The sequence below is a fragment of the Arachis duranensis genome, chromosome 9 (genome assembly GCF_000817695.3).
Source record: "Arachis duranensis cultivar V14167 chromosome 9, aradu.V14167.gnm2.J7QH, whole genome shotgun sequence".
NCBI lineage: Eukaryota > Viridiplantae > Streptophyta > Magnoliopsida > Fabales > Fabaceae > Arachis > Arachis duranensis.
The window spans coordinates 6,571,902-6,592,509 of NC_029780.3; the positions used below are offsets into that span (position 1 = coordinate 6,571,902).

A 20,608-nucleotide genomic window follows, 5' to 3' on the forward strand; every position below is an offset into this window, starting at 1 on the left:
TGATGAAGCGAAGTAGCGTCCAAATTTGGCAGCCAAGTTTTCAACGAGGAATAACTAATAATAACCATGAAGAATGTTACATACAACATTGATGAGTCCCACATACTAAGCATGAAATGTCAGATCATTATAAATAACAAACGCTTAGGAGAATTTTATGGGTGATTTCAAAGGTATAATTGGTTTTTTCATAACTTTTGAAATTATAAATTTACCCAATTACTTAAAAGTTTTATTTATTATATACTAATGAGAATATAATCTAAAAATTTATATTTATTATATGTTTTAAAATTTTATATTACTGTCAATTGTATCAGTAAAAAATGTAAAATAATTTTAGATTAATATAAATTTGTGATTTTTGGTTTTGGTTGACAACGAGGAAAGGGATAGAATCTTTTGTTGACTCTAGAGCGCAATTGAAGTTTAATTCTCAAACTTATCTAATGGATAAGAATCTAAATTCACCGATGTAAACAAAGCGTAATCACTTCGTTTTATCTTTTAGTAACTTCATTCTCTTTTTATATATAGTGGCTCGTTCATCCGTGGAGTTCTCACTTCACTCTTCTAAATCCTTCTTATTTCTACACCATTCTCGTCCTAAGGTAGTGTTTGGTGGAGAGACAGAGACGGAAAGACTGAGACTGAAAGACTGAAACTGAAAGACAGGGATTGAAATAAATCTCAGTATTTTATTTGGTGCAAAATGAGAGACAAGAATTGAAACAAGAATGAAATTCTAATTTAATTTGCATAAAGGGTAAAATTGAAATTAATTAGTTGAAATAAAAGTATTTTAGGTATAAAATATTATTAAAGTTTTAGTCTTTATCTCTAAAAATTTCAGTCCTCTGTGTCCCTACTTTATAGAGATACTGAAATACTGAAATTTTAGAGACAGAGACAAAAATTTTTGTACCAGTCTCTGAACTAACAAACACGATACTGAATCTCAGTCTCTGTTTCAGTACCTCAAAACAAACGCTACCTAAGTGCTCAATCCAGAAGAGGGTTCTTTTGCTGTTGCGCTCTCTTGGTAAGCTGCATTTTTTATTTTAGAGGCTATAATAATGAAATGTTTTTATGAATTATTTTCGTCTGTGTGTTGTCCTAAAACACGTGAGAAAGATCCTTTATTATTATTTTTTTTAATCATAGATCAAATTGTTTTTAAATATCTTTTAATTGTTTGCCGTGATTTAATGTAATTATGTATTTGTTGTGACCGGAGATGCCAAACATGAATACATCCAATAAACTCTTAAAAGCCTCTTTTTCTTCCCCCTTCTTCTGATATAATGTGGTGAAAGTTAGCAGAATCTTATTAGATAGTTTATAGGGTCAGAATATGAAAAAAAAATGTTTAAACAAATAAAGATTATCATCGATGATGCATGATATGGTCTAATATTATCTACACTGATAATACTGATATTTTGCCGGAACTCTTCTGCCATATATCCTACTGATTTTGTATACGCTGTTTATTTTTTCTTCACAATTTACAATGTTATCTTCCCACACATTAATTTGGTGTATATCTATTGGATGCCTGAGTAGGTTGTAGCTCTTTTTCATGGGTCATTTCTCCGATGGACATGGCATTGGGGATATCTATCATTTGATGGCAACGCGATGGCAACAATGGATTGTAGCAACTGTGATTTAATTGATTAAATGTTCAGAAAATAGAAATAATGGGTAAGGATCTCTATCCTTAAAACACTATTAGTACTATTTTATATAAATTAACATTGTTTGATATTTTTGTGTCTGATACGAAAATTTATGACTATAACTATTAACTAACGAAAACTGTTATTATATCTTTTCTCTATATGTAAATTTAGTTTAACCTTGTTTAACAGTGAGGATTTTTCGAGTTTAAGCCATCCTTGTTTTGTGCTTAGTCGAAAAACGTGATAAAAATTGTATCGCGTTCTTTTTCTTAAGCATTTATGACTTTATTCATATTCTTTATTGTTTCTGATTGTAATGTATTCTATGGTTATATTTATTAATTGGTACATTAGACTATTCTGTGGTCAAAGTTGTTAACCATGACTATAGGCTTCTTTTATGGTTACAATTAAAAAGCATTTATTTATTTATTATTTTGAAAGTGTTTAGCATATTTGAAGGCTACGTTTATGATTTATAAACGTGACACTAGCTATTTGTGTTTTTTTCTACCGTTACGTTGTTGCATTAGAAAGTTTGCCATTTTTCCCTTTTCCTTTTTCATATGTTCTTAATCATTTTTGTTTATGTTTATTATATATATATATGGAAAAGTATAGGAGAAATGTGAGTCATTGGATGAAATCTCACACCAATCTCACAACAAATCATTATTGATAGCTAGTTGATAGCTACCAACACAAATATTGCTGGCCCCTAGTATATATTGTATTGTCATACGTTGTGCAATAGTAAGTTAAAGTCTCTTTTGTACTAGGTAAAAATAAAAAATACCAAAATGTTTCAACAAAATAACAGCAACATAACATAATAATATATATTCCGAAGTAGTGTTCTTTACATTATGTAATTGTTTTGCACACTAAAGAAATAATAAAGACTGTATTAAGATTGAGAAATAAAAACACAAAAGCTCAACCATTTGAAGGATTTATACTGCATATTCAATTCCCTGGAGACATAGAAAAATGAATAAGAAAACATAACTTTGATGCGAAAATAAATTCTGCAAGCAGCAGCGTACATTATAGATATTTGTATTAGGATGGAGAAGGAAAAACTTCCAAGAAGGGAAAAACAAACTATATAAGATTATCAGCAATCAAATGCTATCACTACACCACTGGCTGCCCTTTAGTGGTTGTTTTTAACTGCCGCTGAATGGTTTGATTGCGGCGGTTTCAACAACTGTTTAGGTGGTGTAGCTAGATCAAACATTTTATCAGCAATTCAAAGGCCATCTCCCGCTAAATCCAAAACATAGGAATTAAAATATAATAATATAAGATGCAGTTTATCTCTTTGGCACAATTAGATGACATAAGGCTCGCAGTTGAGGCCTAGATCAAATGGTAAACTTAGTTGCCTCTTAAGAACTATACCACGTTGAAATCCTAGTTAGAACTGGGATTAAGTATAAGGACCTTGTGGATGTGTGAGTCGTGTAATGACAAAAAACAAAAGATGAGGTAAGGCCCAAAATCCGGGCCACTTGCTCCCGCCGCCTTCCAACAACCTTGCTGCCGTGTTGACGTGTGCCTCTCTTTGGGTATGATCCTCACTCTCCTTGCTCTAATAGTTTCTGTTTTTGGTTTCTGTTTATGATTCTGATTCAATTTTTATGTTTAATTGGTGCAGTCATGTTGCCCAGCTCTTCTTGATGTCACCTTTTGGTCTGCTTCCTCATCCCTCGCGCCTTTTCTCTTTTTATGGTATGTTCTTAGCTTGATTCGCTATTTTGCTCTATTGGTTTTGCTTCTAGTTACGGTTTTGATTGGACTTCAAAGAATAGGAAAGTTGAAAAGTTACCGCTTTCAAAATCTTTTTGATAAGGCTTTTGTTTGCAATTCTGTTATAGAAAATAATGCTATTCGTACTGATGCTAAGTGCTGAAGTTGACTTTCTTAATTTGGTGGTGATTTATGCATTAATAATTTGATAAATTTGATTATTTTAGTATACGTAAGTTTTAGAGGTATATATATATATATGTGTGTGTGTGTGTGTGTGTGTGTGTGTTTTCCTTGACTGCATTGATAGTTAACAACATGTTTTTGGTGTAATTTTTTGATACAATAAAGGTTCAACTTATAGCTTACTCATATATATGTATATTAGTCATCAAAAAGTGAATTTGGTTTACAAATTACTAACAATTTGATTTTGTTTTTTCTAGGATTTTTTTTTTAACTTTGATGAAGATAGTAGCTACATGATCAAGAAAATGATCTTGATAAGGATAGACAAAGTCTAGAAGAATTGTACACTTTTGAAGTTTTGATACAAGAACTAATAAAGGACAACACCGACGTAGAATGCAAAGTTACTCCACATGCAAATGTTACAATAGAACCACTAAAATGCATTATTTCAACTGAAAGAAGGCAAACTCGAACAAAAGAAAAAACTATAGTGGAGGGAAAAGAATTTTAGATATTTAAAGTGTTCTGTTTAGTTAAGTCCAGTTTAATTTCAATTAACTTAATTTTCTATCACTTATTTAACGTAGATATGTTTGTATATGTAAGTCATAGTTCCCAAGTGAAGTCATTGTATATACTTATTTTGTATATAATAGATTTTGAAATTGTCTCCCTTGCATAATCTATTTTGAGATTAATAATAAGCGATACACACTTATTTTTTTTTCTTAACAGAATTAGTTCATTAATTTGGTTTTTTAAGTTGAAATATTTATTATCAAACAAGCTCACCTATAAAACTCCATAATATGTATTTAGTATAGAGTGTATTCTACTTTAAGTTTTCATGGCTACTTCAACTAGGGCTGATCTACAACACAAATCACTATGGACTTATATTCTCTCTATTAAGCCATGGATAAACATTTTTAATTGAGCTTAACTCAATAGTGATTGAGGATTTAGCAGAGCAGTTTAATTTAAGGTCAATTCTATGGCTATGAATTGATGCCTAAATTTTTTATGACTTACCTTTTATAGTAAATTTTAATTTTTTAAAATTATTTATTTTTGTATCTTTTAAATTAAATATTAATTTTTAACTATTTTAGTAAGTAGACACCATCTTTTAGACACTATAACATTCACCTTAATTTAATCCATATAATAATTCTAAATTTTGTTGCTAAATACATTAAAAACTAAATTAACTTTTAGAAACACAAGCACGATTAACAAAATATATCCCATGTTTATTTGCTTCAAGTTCATCATTGTTTTCATAGATCAAATCAACACAGGCAATATGAAGACTTGATATGTTATTTGTGCATTCTTGTCTCACTTAATGGATTGTCTCTTTCATTTAAACCCAACATTTGTTGCATAAGCAGTATACAATGATGGTAATCCTTCACAGAAGAAAATGATAGTTTCACAACGGATAACTTGATTTGTGAGACTTTATTCCACCTAAAATATAGGTAAAGAAATAAGCTACACATCAAACTCAAAAATCATACTATAATCAAACAAACAAGTTCCAAATCAATGATAGTCTTTTTTGGCTGCCTCACTTTCAATGGCCACGGGATGGTGAGACAGGGGCATCTCCATGTTCATCTCTTGATCTCTTCGTCATGATCAGAGGTGTATTCCGGAGTGTCGGGTTCCTCTATAGATGGGTTGGTACAATTAATGAGTTTTTTCAAGTAGTCAGAACGGCGTTTGTTGCGTCGCTCAATCTGCTCAATTCTCCGGTTTTGCCGGTCTATCTTCTCAATAAGCTCAAGTAACAACTGGTGAATAGATTGTTGTGGTGCATGTAGTGCTGCTAGTAGAGGATTGATGGATGGCTTGAGAGCTCGCGCCTTGGTGGTTGACTTTATTCCACCTAAAATATAGGTAAAGATATAAGCTCCACGTCAAACTTAAAAAATCATACTATAATCAAACAAACAAGTTCCAAATCAATGATAGTCTTTTTTGGCTGCCTCACTTCCAATGGCCATGGGATGGTGAGACAGGAGCGTCTCCATGTTCATCTCTTGATTACTCTCTTCGTCATGATTAGAGGTATACTCCGGAGTGTCTGGGTTCCTCTATAGGTGGATTGATACAGTCAATGAGCTTTTTCAAGTAGTCATAACGACGCTTGTTGCGTCGCTCAATCTGCTCAATCCTCCGGCCTTCTCGGTCTATCTTCTCAGTAAGTTCAAGTAACAACTGGTGAATAGATTGTTGTGGTGCATGTGATGCTACTGGTGGTGGATTGATGGATGGCTTGGGAGCTCGTGCCTTGGTGGATGCCTTTCTAGAGCCTTTCTCCTTTCCTTTCGTGGTCCTCATCCTGAAAAGGAGAAAAAAAAAAAAGAAATATTAAGTTTAGAGAGAAAGACACTGGAAGTAAGAGAATGCAAATGAGAAATAATGCCAACTAAAAGTAAGGTGTCTCAAATACATGGTAGCTACAATATATAAGTGAAAACTCAACAAAAGCATTGATACAAATCACCAGCACTTGATGCAAGAGTGAAGAAAGCATATAAGCATAAGGCATGAAAAGAGTGATCTCAAGTATCAATATCAACAATGAAAAACACATGCAAGAATAGTTAAAACATGAGGAAAGTATAACTCCAAGACAATTAGGCATAAAAATTGAAAAGAATGGAGTTAGATCACCAATTCATGCATGATGTTACAAGTATAGCAAGCCATCAACAATAAGAATTCCCCATGAAAAAGTATAGTAATGCACAAGGAATGCAAGTGTGATGAAAAAATAGCAAAGATTTGCGAAAAAAAAAAAACCGACATTGAGGCAAAGTTTCATTGATTCTTTTTCACAAACATTTAGTGGGCATATTATAAACAACAAGTAGCTTGCCAAATCCAAAGTGTTCCCAGAATAAAATATCAACTACCATAGCAACACCAAACAATATACAATTAATCAAAAGATACCACAATAATCCACCAACTCATAAAAATTGAATTTGAAACTTTAACACCAAGGTAAGAATATAGGAGGAAGAAAGAAAGACTAAAAGTAGACTACAAATAACAAAACGAAAATGTAACTAAGAGCAATCAAAGTATTTAAATGCAATATACAAAAGAAAATTAGAAAGTAAAAGAGGTGGAGAAGTGAGACCTTAAAAAGAAGGAGAAGAAAAATGAAAAGAGGAGAAATAAGAGAGGAGATAGGATCGTCGGAGGTGGTGGTTGCCGGTGGTGGTGGTCCGCCGGCCACGAAAAATGGGAGAAGAAAAGTGATGAGAAGAAGTAAGAGAGAGAAAGAAAAAAAAGAAGAAAGAAAAGAAACAAGAAGAGAACAGAAGAAATAGGGTAGCGCGCGGCTGTAATCTGCGTTGGCAAAGCGACGCGATCGCGTCGTCTACGCTTAAGTGTCGAAAGCACAACTCTCTGTTAGGGATGCGGCAGCACAAACCGAGCATAAAAATTTCACAATCCAAAATTTATAGAGGGACGCGTAATCAAGGATGTTGGCTCCTTGTCACATTTATAGAAACTGGAGACCCTTTACCATTTCTGGTTAGTTGAAGGATATACGTTCGGATGGATGAGGATGATCAATTGTCTTGAAAAAATGCTAAGTTTGTGGTGCATCTTCTTCGACTTCTTCTTCATCTGGTTCGATTGATCAATTGAATGCTGAAAAATATGATGTGTTTATCAGCTTTAAAGGCAAGGACACTCGCACCAATTTCACTTGCCATCTTCACAGAGCTTTGTCCCAAAAGCAAATAAAAACCTTCATCGATTATGAGCTTCGCAAAGGATATGAGTTATCGCCTGCACTCTCCCCGTGAGGAACTTCTAAATGTGTTAAGATTGAGTTATGATGGATTAAATTATGAGAAGCAACAGATACTTCTAAACATTGCATGCTTTTTAAAGGGAATGTCAAAAAAAAGTGTAGTTGATCTATTGGACTGTTGTGGCTTCTATGCGGTTATTGGCATGAGATCCCTTCTTGATAAGGCTCTTATAACTATATCAAGTAACAATACTGTGGAGATGCATGACCTGATACAACAAATGAGTTGGGAAATTGTTCGTCAAGAATCTCCTGGAAAACGTAGTTGTCTGTGGGATTTTGACGATGCTTGTGATGTTTTGAAGAACAATAAAGTAAGAAAGAGGTACTACTATTTTTCAGGAAGAAAATTTAGTCAAATGCACTGATATATTTTACTTAAACTCCTTGACAATAATTTAGTTTGATTTATTTTCCTTCATCTGAAGCAATTCATGGCATAATGTTAGATATGTCTCGATGTAGAAATCTATGCTTAAGTCCAGACACATTCAAGAAGATGCCTAATTTAAGATATCTCAGATTCTTCACCTCCTTAGACATTGATGGAAGATTATGTGATCTACATATTCCTACAGGGCTAGAGTCACTTCCTGATGAATTAAGGTACCTTGAGTGGCATGCATGCCCTATTCAGTCCTTGCCATCAAATTTTTGCCCAGAAAATCTTGTTACTTTACGCATGCCACACAGTCAATTTAAAAGACTTTGGAGTGGAGTGCAGGTTTGTTCACATAATTTTCATGCTTTAAATTTTATTTGAAAAATGGGATGTGATTTTTGTTGTTTCAACTTTCAAATGATTTACCATTGTGGGGTCTTGGTTTGCATTGTTGCAGAATCTTGTTAATTTGAAGGAAGTAGACCTAGCTGAATGCCGTGAGTTGATTGAGCTCCCAGATTTCTCCAAGGCATATACTCTTGAAAGTGTAGATCTCTCCTATTGTAGAAGTTTGCGGCATGTCCACCAAACCATTTTATCTCTTGGCACACTTGGCTATTTGAATCTACACAACTGTAAAAAGATTAAGGCACTTGAAAGTGAAATTCATCTTAGATCTCTTCAGCAACTCCATGTTGAGGGTTGTTCAAGTCTAAGGAAATTTTCTCTGTCTTTAGAAGTGGAGTCATTGAATTTCAGTTCTAGAGTCAAATTATCACACTTATCCGTTGGGTGTCTCAGCAAAGTAAAAGATATGTATGTCAATGGGAGTAAACTTGAGAATCTTCCAGAGGAGTGGTGTTGCTTGAAATATCTTAGAACACTTTAGCTTCATAGCTACAGCGGAGTAATGTCCAAGCAAACCCTCCATATCATATTTGATGGCTTGCAATACTTGCTACAATTGACTTTGCTCGACTGTCATGGCCTGTTTGAACTTCCTGACAACATCAACTGCTTATCATCGTTACAAATATTAGAGTTGGATGGAAGTGCTATTGAGAGGTTGCCTGAGAGCATCAAGCATCTTTCAAGGCTTGAAACACTGTCATTGTGGAATTGCAAGAGGCTTCAATGTCTGCCAGAGCTTCCATTATCAATTATTAATTTGAAAGCATTCAACTGCCCATTGGTTCAGATGGTAGCAAATAGTTCAACCAATTGTAGGCCACAGCAACAAGAGTGCACCAGTACTTCATTCCAAAATGTTGCAAGTTTGGATGAAGGGAAATGCATTCATTTATTCCGTCAAAGTACAAGGAAACTAGTGCATGCATATGAACTCAGACAAAAAGTAGGAGGAAGAGCAATTGGATGGCCTAGATATCTTAGAATCATTTACCCAGACAACAGAATACCAAATTGGTTCACATATTAGACAAAGGGATCTTCCATAACCTTTGAACTTACTCAGCCTTTGGATCGCTATTTTAGTAAAATTTTCATGGATTGTACCAAACTGTATAGCAACTTGACAAGTTTTCATGGAAATTGAGATAGCTAGAAAGCAAATAATAAGCTGACATGTTATTGTTACTGGATTTGGAGAGAAAAATTAAGAAAATTAAAACTCTTGCTGCAACATTACTCTAGAATAAGGTCTTAACTTCTTATTGAGTTCTGTGAAAAGGATGTTCGAAAACCTTCCCATTTCTCATTCAGCTTCTCCTGCTTGGATGTTTCAGATGCATAAGAGACTTTAGAATTGTTAATTGTCAACATAAGCTCCTTGCTTTCAGCTACCCAGTTCTTATCCTCATCTGTTAGTTTCCTCCTTTTGCCATCACATTCTTCCAAGTCCTTATTCAACTTGGTCCATTTCATTTGGATGATTTTTTCTTTGTTCAACAAGAAGGCAAATATGTTCGTCAAGATCTTCAACCTCTCTGTCAACACTTTTTGCTTGAAACTTGCATTGTATTGTTCCAAGTCCTTATATGATCTATTTTGTTAACGCCACAAGAGTGTAAAAAATATTTAAGTTTAACTAAGCGCCACAAATGACAAATCTTAGGGTATCATAATGACTCAAAATTAAAGACTCTTATTAACAAGTTTATTGACCAATTTTTTAAAAGAGTCTTCTATATTTTTAAGATAGACATTCTATTATACAGATTAAAGTTGTATAAAGAGAATAAAAATTTTTTTATAGTTATTTTTTTTATTATTTTATTATTATTTAAAATGTGAGTCTAGTTTTTTCAACCTCTCTTTTATCTCATAAAAAAATCTGTAAATTTCTATATTTATCATATAATTCACCTTTTAAGATATAGTCTCATATAGGAGGTCTTGTATACGAGTAAAAAACTAAATAGACAAAGGATTTTTTTTTTGTTATTTTAATTTTTAGAATAAAATATTGATTTAGGAGTAAGGGTTAATGAATTGGAAATAGATACAATTAAAATGTTTTTAAATATGTAAATTTAAAGATAAAAATTATTTTACAATATCTTGACAACTTCATTTAATAGAGTTATTTACTATTAAAGAAAATTGCTTTTAGTAGCTATTTATTTTGTATTTAACAGCAATAAAAATAATCACTAATAATATGTTTATTGACTATAATTAAAAAAACTTTAGCCGTAATTATACAATTATCAGTATATTTAGAGAATATCAAATATAAAGTATGCACATATTGTATGTTTTGCTTAAATAAAGTTATGCAAAGCAAAATTTTATTTAAACAAAAAACTAGATTCAAGATTAAGAAAATCAATTTTTTTAGGAGGAAGGAAAAAAGACAACAGGATAAAAATAGAATAAGCAAACAAGCTTAGGCATGCAGCCAGATGATGAAGCGAAGTAGCGTCCAAATTTGGCAGCCAAGTTTGCAACGAGGAATAACTAATAATAACCATGAAAAATGTTACATACAACATTGATGAGTCCCACATACTAAGTATGAAATGTCAGATCATTATAAATAACAAACGCTTAGGAGAATTTTATGGGTGATTTCAAAGGTATAATTGGTTTTTTCATAAATTTTGAAATTATAAATTTACCCAATTACTTAAAAGTTTTATTTATTATATATTAGTGAGAATATAATCTAAAAATTTATATTTATATATGTTTTAAAATTTTATATTACTGTCAATTGTATCAATAAAAAATGTAAAATAATTTTAGATTAATATAAATATAAGTTGGAGCGTTTTTAATGCAAAATATGGTAACGAAGGAATTAAACCTTGGGGGTGCAATACGTGTGTGTATATATATAGTGCTCATATTCATATATGGATATATATACAAGTTTAAAGGTTTCTATAAGGTATAAAGTTACAGATTTTACCATACAAGAGAGTCCCAGTCCGTCCGAAGAATATATATACAAGTTTAAAGGTTTCTATAAGGTATAAAGTTACAGATTTTACCATACAAGAGAGTCCCAGTCCGTCCGAAGATATATCCATGTGCATTGTAATTTACGTTGACAAATTCAATTTGTGATTTTCGGTTTTGGTTGACAGCGAGGAAAGGGAATAGAATCTTTTGTTGACTCTAAACCGCAGTTGAAATTTAATTCTCTAACTTATCTAATGGATAAGAATTTAAATTCAACAATGTAAACAAAGCGTAATCACTCCGTTTTACTTTTAGTAACTTCATTCTCTTTCTATATATAGTGTCTCGTTCATCTGTGGAGTTTTCACTTCACTCTTCCAAATCTTTCTTATTTCTACACCTTTCTCGTCACTTAGTGCTCAACCCGTAAGGGGGTTCTTTTGCTGTTGCGCTCTCTTGTCAAGGTGCATTTTTATTTTAGAGGGTATAATAATAAAATTTTTTATGAAGTATTTTCATTCTGTGTGTTGTCCTAAAACACGTAAGGAAGATCCTTTATTTTTTTTTTTTTATCATAGATCAATTTGTTTTTAAATATCTTTTAATTGTTTGCCGTGATTTAATTTAATTGTGTATTTGGTATGACCGGAGATGCCAAGCATGAATACATGAAGTTACATCCAATAAACTCTTAAAAGCCTCGTTTTCTTCCCCCCTTTTTTTTTCATTACGTAAATCTGATATAATGTGGTGAAAGCTAGCTGAATCTTATTAGATGGTTTATAGGGTCAGAATACGAAAAAAATAATCAGGAGTTTTAGTTTTTCTGGTTAGATAATGATATATGAACGATAAAGATCCTATTTTCAAACAAATAAATTATTAAAGATTATCATCCACGATGCATGATATGGTCTAATATACTGATATTTAGCCGGAACTGTTCTGCCTTATATCTTGCTGATTTTGTATACGCTGTTTATTTATTCTTCACAATTTACAATGTTATCTTCCCACACATGTTAATTTGGTGTATATTGTTGTAGCTCTTTTCATGGGTCATTTCTCCGATGGACATGGCATTGGGATATCTATCATTTGATGGCAACAATGGATTATAACAACTGTGATTTAATTGATTAAATATTCACAAAATAGAAATAATGGGTAAGAATCTTTATTCTTAAAATACTATTAGTACTATTTACATTATAATATTTTTTTTTGTTTGATACTAAAAAATCGGGGCTATAACTAGTAATTAATAAAAACTGTTATATATCTTACTTTTTTTATGGTTATATTTATTAACTGTGATATTAAACTATTCTGTGATCAAAGTTATTAATCATGATTATAGGCTTCTTATATGGTCACAATTAAAAAATATTTATTTATTTATTATTTTAAAAGTGGTGAACTCTTCGTGATCATATTTTGAAGGTTATGGCTATAATTTAGAATTTCGCTAAGGAGACAATGGAATATGTATACAATGCCTACAATGGGCTCTTTATTAGGGTCAATTGAAATTAAAGAAAAAAATTAACCCTAATTCTATTATGGCTGTTTACTACACACCACTAGATTTTTGTTATTTCCACTTTTTTCCCAAATCCCCAATCCCTTTTGTTTCGCCGTTTCTCCTCCTCCCACCAAAATCCTCCCAATTTGTTGCAGAGACCCGTGACGGCGCTAGAACCCTGAGCCCCGCAACCTGCAACTGAGAAAGGTCACGGGTGAACGCAAGTGACCTGTTCGTTGCCCTCAAGCATGGCGCCGTCGCTGAACATCCGGCCTTCGCTGCAACCGCGGGGCGAGACGCCGCCGACCAGAACTGCCGCCAGGGAGATCTCACCGCTGAACCGAGCATCTTCAGAGTACTCCGCGAGCGGGCCCCGTTGTCTCTGAGCAACGAAGCAGCCGACCTTGAAGAAATAGCCGCCAGCTAGTCAACAGTTCACCGGAAACACAACGAACATCATGACCGGAAGAATCCTATCCATCCAAAGTAAATGGGTGAGGTTGTTCATTTTTTATTGGTAATTGCAGTTGCATGTTTAATTGTAGATAGATTTTGTTGATGAAATGCATGATTAACCATGGTGAAATAGCAGTAGGAGCCATTTTTGTACTTAGTTTAGGTTGTTGCAGTTCATGATGATTTTATTTTAGCGCGAAAAAGGTCAGAAAAGTTTGGGATCTTGTTTATATATGAGTTAAATTTAAAAATTTGTTGTCTGTTCTCGTGTGGACCATGTACATGCAACGTGACATATACTAGCTGACCATCGTTGAAAATTGGTTAATATTTGTTGGATGGTTACTTTAGTAGGATATTGAATGGTTAGTTTTGCAAATTTTCTCAAGTCTGAACAATTTCTAATTCCTGGTATGTTGCTCTTGCCACTACAGCCAAAGAATTACATGAACTTGTTGTTATAGGTTTGTAATAAATTTAAAATAATTTTCATCTCACGCTTGGACCATTAGGATTTTTAAACCCGGACGTCAAAATTGCATTAGGAGGCTCTAACAAGGTAATATCTGCTGTATGGATATAAGGAAAGGGTTAATGGACTTGAAGTGCATCCTTGTGTCATGCTGTTTTGTGCAAACTAAATTTGGCTATGTTTTTATTTATTGTGCTTAAGTCATGCTTCCAGCTACATGAGCAAGATAACTACACAATATAAGCTTATTATTTATTTTTTTGGTGTGTGCCACAGGAAGAATTAAAGCAATCTCACTATCCCAGGTTCAAGGTTTCTACAAGACAGGCGTCCTTAATTGCTAGGAGGTGAAACCCCTTGATTTAGTGTTCCTTAGATATTAATTTTCACGACATTTATATTGCTTTATACGACATTTTATACATCCTTAAGATGTTCAAAGGGGTTATGGCCTGAACTGGAATGATAGTTTTTGGTTCAGTTTCGTTAGTATTTTCATGCATCTTTCTTTATATTTGTGAAACATGCTGTGATGTGCTGGTAGTTTTTAATTCTTTTGGATGGTCGCTTTAATAGGGTATTGGATGGTTGGTGTACTTGATAGACATTGGTCATATTTATATGGATCATTACTTAAATTTGTGGTTGGACAGTTGAATTTTGTATTTGCTACTATGTCTTCATGAATTGGTTTTTTATGTTAATTATATATGGTTACAAAAGGGAAAATTTGAGGTTTGAACTTTATATCTCTCTAATAACATAGCAGATATAAGAAAAAAGCTAGTCTTTAAGGTCAATATTTTCTTATTTGCCTTGATACAACAGTATGATATTGTCATGCCATATAGCTCCAATAATTAAGGTGACATCAATTGGAATTTAATAATATGCTATAATTTACGTTATTTGGCTGCAGGTTACTTGCCTCCTTTGCAAAAGTTAACGACTTAGATTGCAGGGGGGCTATTGCGTGAGTAAATTATCACGGTGATCGAACAAACCAATCTCTAAATCGGCTCAAGACAAACTCAAATGGGTAAAAAGGTATCCCATTGATTACATGAATAAATAAACATATCTAGGTATTTTTTATGACGTTCTGCTGATACATATTTGTTTTGCTCTACAGAAACTAGTCGAGATGCATTGCGTACCTTGCTACATTAACAACTTATTTACCCACTTGGAACGACATAATGAGCAAGCTAAGTTGGCCGAAATTGAGGCCATTGGATTTGATTTCCTGCGCCAAGTAACACAATGGCATGTGAAGCAGAGCATCATGCTCTAACTAGCTAGTGTCTATGATGTGGAGACAAACACTCTCAGGATCGACGTCGGAGACATTCGCATTACTGTAGAACTTATCGGCAATGTATTCGGCATACCTTCTCGAGGTTAGTGTAAATTATGTAAGCTGTAAAGCTTTTTGTTGCATGGTAATGCTTTTTCCGATGTTGACATGTACTGATTGTGGTAAACTGTTTCATTTCGGGCAGGGGACCCAATCCCTGAACTATAGAAAAAAATGAATCGCATTTGGCAATTAAGAGAGAATTTCAGAAGAAAACTACAACCCAACTGCGGGACTTTGTCTTTGCTTGTCCGATGGAGACCGAGCAACAGAGTATGACCTTTAGAAGATACTTTATCATGGTTGTGTTGAAGATGTTTCTTAACCCCACAAGCCAACAAACTATTTGTCCATGGCACCTCCCTCTGATATTGGATATCTCGAACCCAAGAAAGTTTCATTGGCCATATTACATATTAAAGTGGCTGTGAGATGCGATAAGGAAATTCCAAGATGAGAACTGGGAAACATGTGGCGGGTGCATGTTCGTGTTGTTGGTAATGGCAATAAATTACTTAAATTTAAAACCCATGTACGACTGCAGGTATAATTCTTAAAATTTAAGTTATTTCTGTATAGGTTTTGTACTTTCAGCGCTTAAAGCATGATCCGCTGCATGGATGTCAAGTATCTGACCCTTGGATTGTTGAATGAACAACTAATGAACTTGATAAGAAGGCCGACCATGTTATCTCACAAGTTCAATCTCTAATAATGCATTTTTTATAATCTAGTTGAACAAAAATGCAAATTGGCGGTTCACATTGATTGTTTTCATCTCTTTGTTGCCCAATGTTGAACACACAGGGTTGCATAGTCAACGATGCAAGGAAAAAGAGAAAACAAAAGAAACATTCTTTGAGTAAAGCAGTTAACGAGAAAGGAAGGTGTAAAAGGCCCCGCAAGGACCCTGACCAATCACCGTCTACCAAAGGGAAGACTACACCTCATCCAAGCTATAAGGAGGCGCAAAAGGTGATTTGCTTTCCTTATGTTAGCTCACGAGCTCATTTAATTGGATCCTTACTTATTTGATAGGATGGTTGATCCTTATCATAGAATTTGCCATTACAAAATTGTAAAGTTAATTCATTATGTGGCTGCATGGCTTGTTTTAATATATGGTGTTTATTAATGAACGTTTGGGAGAGCTGACTCCAATTACCGTGAACGATATTTACATGTTTTTATGTTGAAGGCTTGTTTGATTACATTAGTTGTGCCTTATTTTTATTAAGGTTTTATTTGAGTCAAGTTTGTTAAGTAAACAGATGGATATAAGATGCTCTAATTAGGTTTTGATCTGAACTGGATAGATAACGTATGATATCTTTATTTGGATGGCTTTTTTATGTATGAAAGAATTGCTTTATGGGGCTGCCAAGTTGATTGATTCTATGAAAATAGATTTCATTGATGATTGGTGTGGTTGTAATTGAGTATGTTCACATGTAGTAGGGTTTTGGGTGTTCACTATAGTAGGGCTTTAGGTGGTTGGTTGTGATGATAGATTGTGACTTTGTTCTATTTGCCTTGCACCATAAGGTTCACATTAGTTTTTTCCATCTATTTGTTGTCCCATGTTGAACACACAGGGTTGTCTAGTCAACAATGCAATGAAGAGAAAAAACAGAAAGAACAGTCCTCGAGTAAAGTAGTTAACGAGAAAGGAGGGTGTAAAAGGCCCTCGCAAGGAAACTGACAAATCTCCGTCTATCCAAGCCAAGACTACATCTCAGCAAAGCTATAAGGAAGTGGATAAGGTGATCTATTTTCTTCATGATAGCTCATGCGCTAATTTGAATTGGATGTTCACTTTAGTTGGATCTTGGTTGTTCACTTTAGTAGGATTTTAGATGGTTGTTTTTTATGATAGATAGAGAGTTTTTCCTGTTGGATCGTTACTCGATTATATGATTGGTTGGTTGTTTTTATTCATAGAACTTCGGTTTGTATAATTGGAAGGTAACTTTACTATGGAATCGAATGTTTGATTTTGATAGATGATGTTTGGGAATGAAAATTGGGAGAGTTGTTTACAATAGTCGGTTTTTATTCTTAATTTGGATTGTCTTTGTTATGTAGACAAATGCATTTAAGATGCTAAAAGGGGTTTATGCTTTGAACTGGATTACTAATTTGTGATTCATTTTTGTTAATATTTTCATGCATCCTTCTTAATCTTTGTATATTCCTTCATTGGCTGGTGTGCAACATGCTGTGATGTGCATGTACTTGACAACTCTTTTGGTTAATTAGAATTAATTGCATTATGATCACGTGTGTTTATTTTTCATTCAAATGGCAATATCTATGATGAAGAGTTTCAGTATTTTTTTTATGCAAATGACGATATGCATGAATTTACACCACAGGAATCAAGACTGGTACGAGGAGAAAGTTGCTTGTCCACAAAAGCCGATCTAGACGTGGCAACAAAAAAGCAATTCCAAGAGAAAATTTACCAGGAAGCAATGCTGCACCATTGGTAGTCCCAGATTCTGATGATGATGACAATGTGCCGCTTGCTAGAAGGATACGGTTATTCCAACAGCAGCCTCTGCCATATGATGTAAAATAAGCAGATCCCGTGGTCAAGGGCAATCTTAATAGTCCTCAAGAAGAAAATACTGACCTCAAAAGTGGATCTCCACACACACCGCCAGCAGCACTTGTACAGCTCAGTGACTATAATTTTGACCGGTTAATGGTTTTTGGATTACCTTGTTGTATGTTTATCTTCTTTATTTTTCATACCCATGCCATGTGATTACCCGTCTAGCTAGGCATAACTTGTTATTTTAGCTAACTTCATGTCGTATTCGTTTGCAGCAAATTCGACATCTCGATCGTTCAGTGTCCTGAATTTGAGCAAGTACTCAATAATGTTGAACAGGGGCGCGAAACAAATGCCATCATCATGCAGCCCTTGCAAATGGTGTTGCCAAACAAATCAAGCTACCATACACCAAGTCCAGGGAGACCGAGCTTTTCACTCGGTTTAACTCAGTTTGAAAAGACTCCAATCCCTTCTCCGATACATTTAATTCATCCAACCCTAAGAAATATAAAGTTGGGGGAGACTAAGGAGGAACAAATCAGAACATGGATAGTTAGCTCGTCCTTGGACGAAGATCAAGATTTAGCTAAGTATGAAGGGCGGGACTACATGGTATTACAAAGGAAGGACTTCAGGACCTTGAAACCCTGCAGTTGGGTCAACAGCTGCATAAGTATATGGACTAAATCATGTGTTTTTATTCACTATCTTTATATCGGGGTTTAGCTTATACTAGCTAAATAAATTGTGTAGGTAATTTAATGAATGTGCTACTCTTTAAACGACAACAAATCATCTAGATTCAAGCGAGATTTCTGTTGTGTGTGTCCAGGCATATTGGTAATTACATTCTTCTCATTACAATTTGAAAAATATTTTGTTGGGATTCTTACTATGTGTGTGGGTTTGCAGGAATTAGTGACACAAAATGATAGTCTTGCTTCATTTATTGACGGTGTGAGACCAATTTATGCTGGTCTTAGTCCAAGCTTTGGTGAGGATACTAGGTTCTTTGACAAGGCAGTAGCAGCAAAGAGAAACTGGGTGAGTTAATGTTTTGTTTTGAACTGTTTATATCCTCCTTGAACCCGGTATTGGTTTATGCGGGTTATTTATTATTTTACCACAATTTGTATACGTGACCTAACCCAGGCTTTTGATTCACCTAATAAATACATGGTTAAATCTAGAACGGGGGGTCACTGTGACCAATTTTTCTTATGTGTGTTTTTATTTGCATATTTTGGTATTAGGTTTTCCCATGTTATTACGTTGATTGACTTTACCATACTATGCTGTTGGAAATAGGTTATCATATAATTCGAGAATGTTTGGTTATTGAATGCTCGAGGGAGATCAATAGGTTTTTTTGGGGTTTTCTTTTTGTTTACTCACGAGACAAACTCATTCATATGTACTGTTTGCTGCAGTAGTTATTTCCTTATTGTTGGAGGGGCCATGGTGGGTATATGCATTTGAGGTGAATGCGAAGCGCATAATTATACTCGACAATTTGCATTCTACACCAGAAGATGACAAACGAGATAAACTCGATGCATATGTGGTAAGATACTATACTTCTTTTATTCAATATACAACTATATTATCTAATTCGATAGCATGTTATTTCACCATGTTTGTTCCATGGTTTTCAGGGGAGACTGTGTGAGGATATGGCAAACATTGCTATTCCTGCATTCGTTCGGACTCCGTATGGCCCAACTCGTTCCTACGCTAGGGTTCCAAAGCAACCGAACAAGTGAGATGAAATTATAACCCAAATTTGAGGCTTCTTTAGATTTCTTTCAATAATTGGGTGTAGCATGTTAACAGTTTTTGTCATCCTAATTGCAAAAGTAATTTATTTTCCTGTAGCTTTGACTGTGGCATGTACGTTATTAAGTTCATGAAAAGTTGGACAGAAGATCGTGAACTTTACGAATGGGACAAGGTTTGTTAAATAAACATTTTTGCACTTCTCATTATTCTTGATGTAAAAATATCACTGTAACGATTCTTTGACACTAAATCGCCTGATAAATCTACTCACAGGATTCACTCAGATCATACAAGATGGAGTTGATGCTAGATATAATTTGTGGCCCACACAATGTATTGGTTCACCAGCTTATTTCATTATTGAATGATAAGGTTAAACCTGTTCGGGGCAATGCATCACGGAACAAGAAGAAGGAAGTTAGTTTACCATACACTGCACTTAGCACACGGTCATTGATAGAACGTGCGGAAGGGTTACCGAAGAGGGCAATGCGCAAAGGGAGGAAGAAGTTGCTTACTTAGGATTAGTTACAATGAATTGAACTACTAGATTATAATTAGTTTACTTACTGCTGACATACTTAGGGATTTGTTTATGCCACATTAGAAAGACTTGATTCCAGGACAATGATTTATTGGTTATGTTACCTTAAAATTATCTATGTTTTTTTTTTATAGGTTAGAATCCCGGATTTATCAAAGTTGTTTGGTAAAGTTGCCATATTTGTGCATATTGAAATACGTGACCAATAACCATCCACCAATATAGCTAAACTGAACATCATATACTTTACTATAATGAACATCCAGTGTAACTTGGTAAAAATTTAAACATAACCAAGTGCTGCACACATGAATACTAACGGCTAACCATCCAGGCTTAGAGTGAAAACGAACATCTGATCAATTATAGAAATGAACATCCACTTTAGTTTATTAAAAATACGTGAAAACAATTTCTATAACGAACAGCTACGTACCGAAAAACTATACAGTAAAGCATGTAGAAATCAGGTACAGCTTTATTAAACTATCTCGTAAATTACAGAATAACCATCAAATACACTCGTTATGCATTAAGTCTAAATGAAATAAAAATAGTAAAATGGTTCCTTCTAACAAATGGAAAAAGGGTTCTTGCAATTAATAACATATGGACTTTTGCAACAGCTGCCTTAGAACCTTGAAACTAACATGAACCCTTTAAACACAGAGATGAGAAAATATACACTATCACA

The 20,608-nt window shown here is 34.0% G+C and overlaps 2 protein-coding genes and 2 long non-coding RNA genes across 4 annotated transcripts; 3 read left to right on the forward strand and 1 right to left on the reverse strand.

The window, feature by feature from the left end:
* The first annotated feature begins 2,362 nt into the window (after window positions 1-2,362).
* On the forward strand, window positions 2,363-4,329 carry LOC127741483 (uncharacterized). The gene is made up of 3 exons (XR_008002657.1): window positions 2,363-3,256; window positions 3,346-3,419; window positions 3,909-4,329. It is a non-coding gene; the product is annotated as an uncharacterized LOC127741483 (long non-coding RNA).
* Window positions 4,330-4,965: 636 nt separating this feature from the next.
* On the reverse strand, window positions 4,966-7,185 carry LOC127741482 (uncharacterized). The gene is made up of 3 exons (XR_008002656.1): window positions 6,787-7,185; window positions 5,629-5,979; window positions 4,966-5,523 (listed from the first exon to the last, which is right to left on the reverse strand). It is a non-coding gene; the product is annotated as an uncharacterized LOC127741482 (long non-coding RNA).
* Window positions 7,186-7,418: 233 nt separating this feature from the next.
* On the forward strand, window positions 7,419-8,744 carry LOC110275017 (disease resistance protein RPP2A-like). Its single transcript, XM_021130479.2, has 3 exons — window positions 7,419-7,798; window positions 7,876-8,197; window positions 8,313-8,744. The coding sequence occupies exons 1-3, from the start codon at window positions 7,419-7,421 to the stop codon at window positions 8,742-8,744; spliced, it is 1,134 nt and encodes a 377-aa protein (XP_020986138.2).
* A 9,643-nt stretch (window positions 8,745-18,387) lies between these two features.
* LOC110275018 (uncharacterized) lies at window positions 18,388-19,908 on the forward strand. The gene is made up of 6 exons (XM_052254057.1): window positions 18,388-18,431; window positions 18,504-18,635; window positions 19,022-19,155; window positions 19,247-19,350; window positions 19,467-19,542; window positions 19,644-19,908. Exons 4-6 carry the CDS (start codon window positions 19,265-19,267, stop codon window positions 19,890-19,892), a joined length of 411 nt encoding a protein of 136 aa, XP_052110017.1. The 5' UTR covers window positions 18,388-18,431; window positions 18,504-18,635; window positions 19,022-19,155; window positions 19,247-19,264; the 3' UTR covers window positions 19,893-19,908.
* Window positions 19,909-20,608: the final 700 nt, after the last annotated feature.

What these genes read in the sequence shown, in the direction of transcription:
- LOC110275017 (XM_021130479.2), top strand. Translation starts at nt 7,419, where the DNA reads ATGAGCTTCGCAAAGGATATGAGTTATCGCCTGCACTCTCCCCGTGAG. An exon ending in AACAATAAAGTAAGAAAGAG is followed by an intron (nt 7,799 to 7,875) that starts GTACTACTATTT and finishes ACAATAATTTAG; the next exon opens with TTTGATTTATTTTCCTTCAT. An exon ending in GACTTTGGAGTGGAGTGCAG is followed by an intron (nt 8,198 to 8,312) that starts GTTTGTTCACAT and finishes GCATTGTTGCAG; the next exon opens with AATCTTGTTAATTTGAAGGA.
- LOC110275018 (XM_052254057.1), top strand. Translation starts at nt 19,265, where the DNA reads ATGGCAAACATTGCTATTCCTGCATTCGTTCGGACTCCGTATGGCCCA. An exon ending in GTTCCAAAGCAACCGAACAA is followed by an intron (nt 19,351 to 19,466) that starts GTGAGATGAAAT and finishes ATTTTCCTGTAG; the next exon opens with CTTTGACTGTGGCATGTACG. An exon ending in AACTTTACGAATGGGACAAG is followed by an intron (nt 19,543 to 19,643) that starts GTTTGTTAAATA and finishes ATCTACTCACAG; the next exon opens with GATTCACTCAGATCATACAA.